Genomic DNA, 12,734 nt, shown 5'->3' with positions numbered 1-12,734 from the left:
GTCTGCAGGTCTGAGCTCAACAACTTCTTTAAGAGAGCAAACCAAGCCCAGCTAACATGAACTGCATCATGGGCTCCCAGTTTGAGGGGCTTCCAGTATAGGGATTTTTAGCTAACAAGTCAAGCTAAGTGATGGGTTCAAGCCATGTAATATGGTTATCATTACTACTACAGTTAGTACTTAATACTGAAAAAGGAAATGTAGTTTTCATTTGGGGAGACTTTTCCTAAGTAGAAGAAATATTTGCATTAAATATAGTTGATCATTATTCTTTTTTGCTTTAAGATTTAGAGTAAGGTTTTTTTCTGTTTTGTTTTACAGCATAGCTACATGCATGTAGACTGTAAAAAGTTTACCAAGTCTTTTTTCTTTTCTTTGGATTTCCGGAAAAGACCTCTCTACCCCCTCCCCTCCCATAAATTTATTAAAATAATAACTTGTGGAGACTTGCTTTCTTTTTTAGTCTTTACTTTTCCCATTTGAAAAACTCTCCCTCTTACTTCTGTTCTGGCAGGGTAATCAAAAAAGCAATGGATGTGGAGTCTGGTGTCCTATGTTTGAATCCTGGCTCTGCTAAATCCTATAGAACCAACAATCGGGTAAAACCTTTCAAGGAGAAAAGATACTACATAAGTAGAGTAAACTATGTTAGTATTGTTGCTACTGGAGAACAATATGAGTCACAGAATATCAGAACTGGATGGGAACTAGATCTTTCAGGCCACCCTCAATCCCTCCTCTAAGGAAACTGAAACCTAGAGAGAAAGGACTTGACCAAGTAAGTGGTGGAGCTATTGCTGGAGCTCCGACTTCTTGACTCAGTCAGGCATTCTCGTCCCTCTCGCCTGCCTCTGTCAAAACAAGCTGCGAAAGGAAAACACATTTTTGATTCAATTGAATGAGATGTGTATGAAGTAGAATATTTGTGCTTGGCATTAGGAGAGATGTAAAGCAGCTAAGCCCTGGTTTCTGTCCTCTTATGGTCTACTGGCAGTGAGGTGCTAATGCCAAGGGAGGATTGGGACTAGAGTCAGGAAGCCTGGGTTCAAATTCAGCTTCACACACTTACTAGCTCTGTGACTCAGGGCGAGTCCCTTAGCCTTGTTAACCTCAGTTTTCTCAACTGGAAAATGGGGATGAAAATGGCACCTACCTCCTAGGGTTGTTGTGAAGATCAAATGAGATAATATTTATGAAGTGCCTGATATGCAGTGAATGCTACATAAATGCTAATTACTACTACTATGTTACTATTACTATTTTGCTACTCCTACTACTTCTACTATTTTACTACTACGACTACTACTTTACTATCACTACTTAAATGCTACTATTACTACTACCTTACTGTTTCCACTACTGGTACTACTACTGCTGCTGCTGCTTCAACTACTACTACTTTACTATTACCACCACCACTACTATTATTACTATTACTACTAATATTATCACAACTTCTACTACTTTTCTACTACTACTACTACTACTACTATTGATTTACTATTACTACTACTATTACCATCACCACCATCACACTACTACTACTACTACAATTACCACTACCACTACCACTACTACTACTACTATTACTTCTGCTACTATTATTGTTACTACTGCTATTACTTTACTATTACTACTACTATACTACTACTACTCTTACTACTTCTACTACTTTATTTATTATTACCCCTACCACTACTACTGCTGTTGCTACTATTATTATTACTACTACTATTTTACTATTACTACCACTACTACTACTAGTAGTTACTGCTATGGCTACTATTACTACTACTGCTACTTTACTATTGCCACCATCATTATTATTACTTTACTATTATTACTACTACTTTACTATTACCACTACTGATTCTACTACTATTACTACTATGACTACTGTTACTATTATTACTACTATTTTATTATTACTATTACTATTATTACTACTTATACTACCTTAGTATTACCACTACTACTACTGCTGCTACAGCCACTACTACTACTACTATTACTACTTTAATTTTATTATTATTACTGCTAAATTACTACTAAATAGTAACTTACTATTGTCACTACTACTATCACTAGTACTACTACTACTTATACTAGTACTATTAGTACTACTACCTTACTATTACCGCTTCTGCTATAACTATTACTATTACTACTATGGTATGTAGAGACAACTCCATTAGGGGTCTAGGTATTATAAAATGCTTTAAATATATTATTCCATTTGATCCTTGCAACAAACTGTGATATAAGTGGTATTTTTATCTCAATTTTACAGGTCAGGAACTTGGGACTAGAGGTTAAAGGACTTGCCTAGGGTTACCTGGCTTGTAATAACTACAATGTCAAATGCAAAATAAAACATCAGAAACACAAATTATAGGAGGAACAAACCAAGCACTTTGTGGGCTATAAAGAACAAAGGACATTTTCAACTTGAAGAGCTTGGAAAGATTTGATTTCACAAGTTTGATAGCCAATATTTTAAAGAGAGGAGGGGATTTCTGTGAGGAAGAAAAACAACTCTGATTCTGTCAATACAAACCCATAGTCTCTTCTTTAGTTTTATTTCTATTTATTTCCATTATTATTATTATCATTAATATAATTTTTATTCTTTCAGTGCATTTGAGTATAGAGAAATATACCTGAAGTTAAATGAATGATGTTTTCCTTTGCCAGTTTGGGGGATTAACAAAGTTTATGTACTAAAAGCCATATAGAGAAAAATGAGCAGGAAGAGCCTACTGTAGTGAGAAGAACAGCAGAGTAGAGGACTAATATTCACATGTTTGACACACATTATTGAATTTGATCCTCATAACAATCCTATGAGCTAGATTCTATTATTATCCCCATTTTACAGATGAGAGAACTGAGACTGAAAAAGTTAAGTGATTGGCCCAGGGTCCCACAATTAATGGGTGTCTGAGGCAAGATTTGAACTCTCACCTTCCTGACCTTATAGCAAGTGTTTTACCATTTACTACCATATGATGTCCCTTTACTTCTCCTGGTCCTCATTTTCTCATCTTTAAAATTAAAGTGATAGACTAGCTGATTTCTAAGGCTTTATTTTTAAATAGCACTAAATCCATTGAAAATGTCAGGAATATAAAGATGTAATTATAGCACATTCAGCAGTAAAGGTTAGCTTTTAAAATCATTATATTTTAAAATTACAATTCAAATTATACCAACCCTCAAGTTAATTATTATTGAAAACTATTTAAAACACAAATTTAGGATGTTAATTCTAATATTAATATAGTCTAATATATTTTCTATAGCTGATTTCTTCTCTCTTTCTCAAGTATAAAAGTAACCTCTTTTTTTCAGAAAAATAAACAAATGAAAAACCTGGAACACATTTGCTATCTCATTAGTTAGACTTTTGAGAGAAAATACCAGAGGTCCAGAGATAAAGCATACCTGCTGTAGGGTGTCACACATCTCTTCCAGAACTTGCTCAGGGCTGTCAGTTTCAGGATTAAATTTGTCCAATAGTTCAATTATGTTTTTGATATATTTATTAAAATATTCCATCTTTGTAGTAAAGAGTCCTAAAATGGAAGGAAATTGTTAATTTTTCATGTTTTCATTATAATATTCATATAAAAGTAGAAATTCCCAAGTTAAGAAATTCCCAGTTAAGGACCCTATACATTATAGGTCAATACTTAGTGCTATCTGGGGAAAAGCCAACAAAATACCAATCACATCAAGAAAGAAGTATGCATGACAGTTGACAATAAACAAATTAAATGTTGTCAACCATCATTAATATTTCATATATACATATATGTCTCTTTTATCAATTGCCATGAATATTTCATGCATATATATGTCTGAAGTAGACATATCTTACTGTGTAGTTTATAAAGCTCTTAACACACGTCATATTTGATGTCCATGACCACAGGATGTGAGGGGAAGTGGATAGTATGGGTATTTCCAACTCAACAGAGGAAGAAATTAAAGCAGAGAAATGAGGTGACTGGGGTTCAGATATCCTTGTCTGCTCAAGGACAAAACATTACCTAATACCCTTTAGGACTTGAACAATCTAATCATGTGCCTCTCTTAACCACTGATACTCTGCCTTGGCTCACTCCATTATAGGTGCTTAGTCCCAGTAATTCTATTAGCCCCATTGGCTTTTGATGTGCAAATCTTGTTGCCCACCCCCATTCTGGCTGGTCTTTTACTCTTCTCCATCTAAATGACTTCCCCCCAGTGCCTCACTCTGGATTTGCTGTGATTCCACTGTGCCTCATTACTAGTGAACTCCTTTTTTCATCTTAAACCTCTTTGTTACTTTCTATTTTTTGGTCCTTCTGATTTCTGAAGGAAATCAAAACTATACTGACTTGGTTCTCTAAAAATTTGTTATCTAATCTCAATTGGTGTCTCACTGCAGTGAGTCAATACTTTTCTAGCTTTCTAATCATTTTACTATCCCACCTTTTACTATGGTTGCTCCAAACCATATCATCCTAGCAATCTACTCCCTCACACTTGAGGAACTTGCCTCACACTTCCCTGAAAAAATGGAAACTATTTGCCAAGAGGCCCTTCTCTTTTTCTCCTCTTCTCAAATGAGTCAGACATATTTATGATAATTGTCTCCACTGTGTCTTCAGTCTCTCCTTATCCACTAGCTATTCCCTTACTGAAAAATACACCTATGTTTCTTCCATGCTTAAAAAAAAAATCTCTTGCGTGATCGAACCATCCTGACTCTTGTATCTATCCTTCCCTTTTGTGGTAAAACCCTTCTAAAAAGCCTTCTACTTTTGGTGCCTCCATGTTTTATCCTCTCTCTTACTTTAAAATATTCTGTAATCTGGATTCTGACCTCATCGTTCAACTGAAACTTCAAAGAAACTAATGATCTCCTAATTGCCACATTTTCTCAATCCTCATTCTTTTTGATGCCATCTCAGATGCTTGCTTTTTGTTAGCTTTTTAGGACCAGTCTTCTTGTTCTTCCTTTGTTGTTGTTGTTGTTGTTGTTGTTGTTGTTTTTTAATGCTCCCTCCTTTTGGTCTCCTTTTTGCTTCTTTTTCATCTTTGTCACACCTCCTAATCTTGAATATGCCTGAAGGCTCTGTCCTGGACCCCTTCTTTTTTCTCACTATAATATTTCTCATCAGCTTCCACAGGTTAAATTGCCATCTCTTTGAAGATGGTTCCAAGATCAGTCAGTCCCAGTGTATTTCTTGAACTCCATTCTTGCATCACCAACTGCCTTTTGGACATTTAAAATCCAAAATGTCCAAAACAATTCATTATTCTTTCTCCCCAATTTTCCCCTCTTTTGAGCTTCTCTGGTATCATCCAGGTCAACACCATCTTCCTAGCTACCCAGGCCCTCAACCTTAGTGGCATCTGCAGCTTTCCTTTTGCACTCACTCCATATACCCAATCTGTTGTCAAATTTGGCTTTTCACAATGTGTCTCTATAAATACTTTTCTCTCCATTCATACAACTACCAAGAAGTTTGAGAACTGAGAAATGAGCAACAGATTGAACAATTAAGAGATCCCTGGCAGTACAGGAGAGAACAGATTCAGATGGATGGTGAGTTTGGAAATAAAATTTCCAGGAATGGAGAAGTAGAAGGAAAGGAAGTGAAGGCAACGAGCAATAGTAACTTTCTGTAAAAGGGATTTATCAAGGGCAAAATTCTGGGGTGGCTTTGATTAGGAGAAGGGTCACAAAAGAACATAATTTATAAAACTAAAATGCCTATAACTACTCTTATTGAGGTCAGAAGCGACATATCCTCCTTCCTACTTCTGAATACATTTTCACTGAGCATATCTAATGACTTGTTTTACTATGGTCTTATTACCTTAGTCATGATTACTTCTAGAGTTGTTTTTTTTTTCCTAACTGACCTCTCCTTGACTGTTCAATCCTGTCATGCTGATACAGTGGCCTGAGTGTGTTATTTCTATCTGAAGTGTAATAAGGCAAGGACCAATACAATAATCCTTTACTCTAATTTTTCCTCACCCATTGACGATCTTCTAATTACTATTGTGCCTAGACATATTTGGAACCTTGGACTCTTCTGAAGATCATCAGATCCGATGGTGCATTTTGCCCTTGAATACCTTGATATTTGCTTTTTCCTTTATGAAAAATGTCGAGTCTATGCACTTGCCCCATTGGCTTTGGTCTTCTTTCTGTTTGCAACCTCCATGACCCTTCTTTCCTAATAGTCTTCAAATGATGCCACTACAGTGCCCTTCTTGCCAGGACTTTAGACTGTGTCACTATGCCACTGGTTCTCTGTAGGATCTCATAACATCTTCTGTCTCCTGAAACCTGAAAACAAAGCTCCTTCATCTGTTTTGTCTTACCCTGAACCACCTTCTTCTGTATCTATTCTTGGTCAGCACCATGGTTAGAGTCAGAGTTGGTATAATGAGTCAGCACCAAATCCAGGAAGAGCAAGTGAGGCTCAGCAAGTACTGTGTTAACTCAAGTGCATCTCCAATGAGTGGAAGGAATATCAGAGTAGGATGACTGTTAAATAGGGAATAATGGGTAGTGAGAGAGAATTTCCTTCTTATTTCTTAAAACACACTTTGCCTATAATGTCTTCATAAGGCTGGAAGATTTTGCTTGAAATATGGCATCCAAGACCATTTGCTTGTTAGGATCTAAAGCTGGGTACCCTCATTTCTTCCTAATCACTTAAGACAGAAGTGCAAATTTAACCCATTTCTTCACCACTTTGTTTCAATTCAGCATATCCCCCCTCATTTGTTAGGCTGATATGACTAGAACACAAAGTTAAGGAGCACCCTTCTGCCTGCCTGCTGCTGCTGGCTTCTAGATTAGTGTCTGGCTTCTGCAGTGGGGTAGAATGCCCTTCCTTCCCCTCCCTACACTGTCACCCTTCTCCAGGAATCTCCTGGCATTCCCTGAAGCACATGCCAAGTGAGTGACATTGTGTAATGCAGGCAGCTTGCAGCTCAGAAAGGAAAGGGAAAGAATTAGGTTTGCAGCATATGATTTGCATTATTACTATTATTTTAGAAATAGGTCTTTTTTGTTGTTTTACACATTAGCTTTCTGTGTTCATGTGGTCAACTATTGAAAGTTATTTACATATGCAAATGTTAGTGAAATTAAAATGATTAAGGTTCACCTGTTTTAAGACAAATCAGGGATACAAAGTATAAGATAATATAATATATTGGGTTAGATCACCAGGAGAATTAGGCCCAAGTACTTATTTTCTATGGCAGCTAAGTGGTACAGAGAATAGAGTGCTGAATCTGGAGTCAGAAGCCTCATCTTCCTGAGTTCAAATCTAGCCTTTGACACTTATTAACTGTGTGACCCTGAGAAAGTTACTTAATCTTCTTTGCCTTAGATTCCCTATCTGGAAATGAACTAGAGAAGGAAATGGCAAACTATTCAGTATCTTTGCCAAGAAAACCCCAAATAGGGTCATGAAGAGTAGGACATGGTTGAATAAAAACTTATTTTCTGTTTTGGGTGGTAATTACAAGCCAAGTTACCTTAAATATTTTTTGAACTAAGCATATATTAGCTAGATCATTTTCATCATGTATTAGCTCAAGTCCATAGCACTTTCTTAAAAGAGAAGCTCTCTAACACATACAGCTGTGAATAAAATAATTTCAAACCAAGAACACTTTGGAAGATCATTTAATCTAACTCCATTTTACCATCGAGGAAACCAAGACTCTGAGAAGCTAGATGAAAAGAGTACAGACTCTAAAGTAAGAGAGCTAAGTTCAAGTTCCCCATCTGACACCTTTTATCTGCATACTCCTAGATAAGTCATTTAAAGTTCTCTGAGTCTCAGTTTCTTCAAATGTTAAATGAGATTGGGCGATGTGACCTCTAAGGTCCTATGGGGTCTAAATCTTTGATTCTAAGTGACTTGTCCAAAATCATGTCATACCAGCTGAAAAATAATCATGGCTAGGTCCTCTAACTCTAAATGTATGCTTTCCACGAAATCACCCTAATTCTGGCAGTTGTTGTTTGCCCTTCATTTTGAAGAGGACCAATGACATCACAAAAGTGATGATTTCTCAACTCTTGCATGAAATGGATTTAAGTGCGGCAGAATTTCAAAAAATCATCAGCCTCACCCTCTCTTCCAGAACCTTGACTGGAGATGACCTGGGATGCAGTAAATGGCATTGGCAACTTCCATGTCTGTCTAAGCTCTGAGAGCTCCCTAGCACCTGCTTCAGCTGCCTTTATGACTGTTGGAACAAACTGTTCTCATTCATCCATTCTTTTGCAAAAAGTCTTCAAATACTTGGGGTAGATATACCTTCCCTCCACTCATTGAAAGGTTTGAGGTCTTTCAATTACTCTTAACCTGGTTTAGGCCATCTGCCCAGATGGTATTACTGGGGTGTGACTGCTGAGCATGCTATAGTTTCTTGGAGCCACAAGTGAGAGCTGGATGTTAGACAGACACCGAAGGAGGAAAGAAGCCTTGAAGAGGGTTTATAAGCCCTCACACCAGAGGTACTAGTACTCCCTGAACACCCAGTACAATACAATACAATAGCAATTAGTGCAAGGTTCAAGGTGCAAAGGACTAGTTTTATTGTGAAGACACTTTGGGGTGAACCCCTTACCCCCCAAAACAACAAAAATTGGAATAAACATCTATAGGAACCTGGCATGAGAAAAGAAGGCTTGCAATTCAAGAGGAGGCCCTGGGGGAATAAATTTGCCAGCCCTGAGCATGGATGTACAAAGAAATTATAATGTCTTTTTTTGTGAGATCTCACTTGGTTTTTGTTGTTGTTGTTGTTGTTATTTTGTTTTTATTAAACCCTTACCTTCTGTCTTAGAATCAAAACTGTGTATTGGATCCAAGGCAGAAGAGTGGTAAGGGCTAGGCAATGGGGGTCAAGTGTCACATAGCTGGGAAGTGTCTGAGGCCAGATTTGAACCTAGGACCTCCCATCTCTAGGCCTGGCTCTCAATCTACTGAACTACCCAGTTGCCCCCTCTTCACATGGTTTTTGAAGCATCCTTTGTATCGAAAGATACAAATCAAAAAAGCAATTAATCTAGGGCTTCACTTCGAATTCCTTTGGGGGTGATAGATATGGACACATTTTCTAATCAAGCCAAGTCAACAAGCATTTATTGAATGAACGAAGCATTTACTATGTGCAAAGCATTGGGGATATAAATAGAAAAATGAAAACTCCCTGCTCTCAAGTAGTTTCCATTCAGATGGGGAAAGGTTTCAGACTTAAATATTAGGGGGTCAGCTTGTATAATCCCCTCTTTTTACAGATGAGTAAATCCAGGACCAAGGAAGATTCGGTAACATGCTCAAGGTCTCTTGAGTAGTATGATTATTTAGAGGTGGTACTCTGATTTCAGAGCTAGTGTTCTTTCCATGGTACCACAATGCCTCTAGTCATGCTCCTCACTAATCCATCCACATAGATAATAAAATACTTCCCCTAAGGCATAGATCTGTTTCTATATTTTCCCACTCCCCAAATTAAATCTTTGGTGGCTCTATACTGCCTCTTGACTAAAATACAAGCTCAGTGAGGGTGTGTAAGGCTTTCTACAATCTGACTCTAACCTACTTGTCTTTTCCTATTTCATATTAACCTTACCCATGCAACTTCTACAATTATACTACTTATTATTTCCCATCTCTGTGGGAGATCATCTTTGTGCAAGCTGTTCTCAGTGCCTAGAACACCTTTCTTCCCCATCTCTGATTCATCTCCTTTAAGGCTTAGTTCTGATGCCACCTCTTCTTTGAAAGCTTTCCTGATTTCTTCCCCCATTGACCCATTAGTGCTCTCTCTCTATTCAAATTGCTCTTGGACATATTATATTATCCCCACGGTGTAATGTAAGCTCCCAGAGGGCAAGGATTTTTGTCATTGTATCCCCAGCACCTGTTAATGTCATACAAAGTGGGCATTTAATTGTTGAACTGAATTGGTGTCCAGATTCCTTGCTTAGAAACTGTGACTGATTAGATTTGCCTCTCATTGGCCAATTGCCTTGTCTGGGTTCCCAGTGCCTACATCCCAGTATAACTCCCATTGTGCCAACAATGGAAGGACAAGACAGCTTTCCTTGTTCCCAATCATCTGCCTGTCTTCTGAGATCTGCCTCTAACTGTTCCTTGTCTCTCCAATTATCTCTGACCCATGGCTTTGTTCTGACTTCACTGTTTGCATATTCTTCAGCTGACACTGACCCCTTTGTTCCCCATCCCTGACCTGATTCTTGACCCTTTAGAGCTGCTACCCATCTTGCTCCCAGGCCAAGCTTTGTGCTTTGAATTTATAGCCAACTCCCTGAAAGGACACACACATCGTCATTAAACTGTTCCATCTAATTCTCAAACAAAATAACTCTGGAAATCAGAGCTGGAAGAGATCTTTTTAGCAGGGATTTGATACCTAAGCAAAAATAATAGTAATCCAAGATAGAATGAGGAAAAAGACAATGGAGAGAAGGCTAGACAAAGTACCCTGGGAAAATCTGAGGAGAGAGAGATTATTTCCATCTGGGGGGCTGAGGTTGTAGGTCTGGGGAATAAGGGAAGGCTTTGAAGAGAAGGTGGTACCTAGACTGAACTCTTAAGAATTCAACAGAAATATTTGGAAGTGGTATCATTTTTTTTTTGCATGTGATAACATTAAGTAAAGAAATAACAAGAATATCTGGTAGTTTCAGGATGCTTTAATGTTCACAAATCACATTGATATATTATATTTAACCAAGATCAGTCATATTTGGAGAGAGGGAAGAGAAAGGGAGTAGCAGAAGAAATCAGTAAAAACAAGACAAAAAAGCAATACATTCATATTAACTTTCACAGATCACCAGCAAAAGAAAAAAACATGGAATAAAAATCTATTTGTTATTGGAACAATTTGGAGAAGTTGTTTTTCTTTTCACCTTCTTTCCCAAAATGTGATATGCATGGTACAAATGAGCATTCAATTTTTTAGAGAACATTAAAGTTCAGCCTAATGCCAAATAATTTACTTATCATTCACCAACACTATCACACAGCATGTTTACAAACTAAGCCAAGAAACTTTCTGTGAAAAATGCTGCTCTTGGTAAACGATGAAACATAAATATAGTGCATTATCCATCCATTATATCCATCCAAAATAGAATGAGATAAAGAAAATAGAGAGAGGGCTAGACAAAATAAATGCTCTGGGAAAATCTGAGGAGAGAAAAAGATTACTTTCATATGGGGGCTGAGGTTATAAGTCTGAGGAATAAGGGAAGACTTTAAAGAGAAGGTGTTACCTAGACTGAACTCCTAAAAAAGGAAAAGAATTCAACAGAAATATTTGGAAGTAATATCATGTCTTGCCTGTGATATAATTAAATAAAGATACAACAAGAATATCTGGCAGTTTCATGATACTTTAATGTTTACAAAGCACATTCTGTATATTATCTTATTTGACTAAGATCAGTCATGTTTGAGGAGAGGGAAGATGCTAAGAGAACAGCAGGAGAAATCATAAAAACAAGAACAAAAAAAGCAACATTTTCATGTTAACTTTCAGCAAAAGAAAAACATGGGGGGACAAACATCTATTTTCTTACTGGAACAATTTGTAGAAATAAATGCCTTAAAGGTATGATCTCATTTGATCCTCACAACCACCTGAGAGGTAGGTGCTATCATTATTCCCATTTTAGAGGCGTGATAACCAAGGCAAACAGAGATCCTGACTTGCCAGGATCATACAGCTAATCAGGGACTGAGGCAGGATTTAAATTCATTTTTTCCTGACTTCAGGGACAGAGCACTACAAGCCATACCACCTAGCTTTCTAAAGTAATGGTATTCCTTCAGAGGAAACAGATTCAGGTATAATGACCCTGATAAATGTTAAATGTCTCTTTAGTGTTTAATATTTTTTTTTAATTCTGAGCTCAAAATTCCAAAAGAAAAATATTAGTATTTCCATATATACAAAAGAACAAAAAGAATAATTTTTACATGAATTTTCTGCTTTTTTAAAAAAGGTATATGATAAATTTACCATGTTACTTTAAAAACAGTTCTGTTTCCTCGCCAGTTTCTCCTCATTCTATTCTCTGCATTTTCTTTTGAATGCTTCAGTGACCTTGGTAAAAGTATTAGTAGCCTCCATACCCCCATGTCCATTACCCAATTTTAAAAGGTCCACCAACTCCTTGTAAGAAACACATATATTCATGTAAAACCAGTCCTTACACTGGTTAAATGGTGCTTTGAAAATGAAACTTCTTAACACAATAGACAGGAAAGAAACAGAAATAAATGAATTCAATAAACCTAGTGTTAGATAAACCTGAAAATATAAATTAGCCTGGGGGGAAAACCTCCCTATTTGACAAGAAGAGCTGAGGAGACTGAAAAGTGGTGTGGCACAAATTAGGTTTAGCTCAACACCTTATACCATATGTTGCAATAAATTCAAAATGGATACATGACCTGAATATTAAAGATTAAACCATATAAAAATTAGAAGAGAAACATATCATATGCTTTGCACAGCCATGGCTAGGGGATGAACTGTTAACCAAACAAAGGAAAGAGGTGATTACAAACGATGAAATGAATACTTCCAAATACATGAGGATGAAAAGCTTTTGCATGAACAAAATCAATATAATTAAGATAAGAAAGGGAGTAATCGACTAGGAA

General features: G+C 36.9%; 1 protein-coding gene across 3 annotated transcripts in view; it reads right to left on the bottom strand.

The window, feature by feature from the left end:
* The window catches only part of CFAP99 (cilia and flagella associated protein 99), a 192,241-nt gene that overhangs the window by 174,659 nt on the left and 4,848 nt on the right, over positions 1-12,734 (bottom strand). For all 3 annotated transcript variants that reach the window (XM_056803661.1, XM_056803660.1, XM_056803662.1), the window contains exon 2: positions 3,445-3,575. In XM_056803661.1, coding sequence (XP_056659639.1) covers positions 3,445-3,558 — 114 coding nt within the window. In that variant the 5' untranslated portion in view covers positions 3,559-3,575. The remainder of the gene's footprint in view (positions 1-3,444; positions 3,576-12,734) is intronic.

This window comes from Monodelphis domestica, chromosome 6 (assembly GCF_027887165.1).
Source record: "Monodelphis domestica isolate mMonDom1 chromosome 6, mMonDom1.pri, whole genome shotgun sequence".
In the NCBI taxonomy this organism is placed as follows: domain Eukaryota; kingdom Metazoa; phylum Chordata; class Mammalia; order Didelphimorphia; family Didelphidae; genus Monodelphis; species Monodelphis domestica.
The sequence above is the reverse complement of the archived record's forward strand: the minus strand, read 5'-3'. Positions and strand labels throughout refer to the sequence as shown.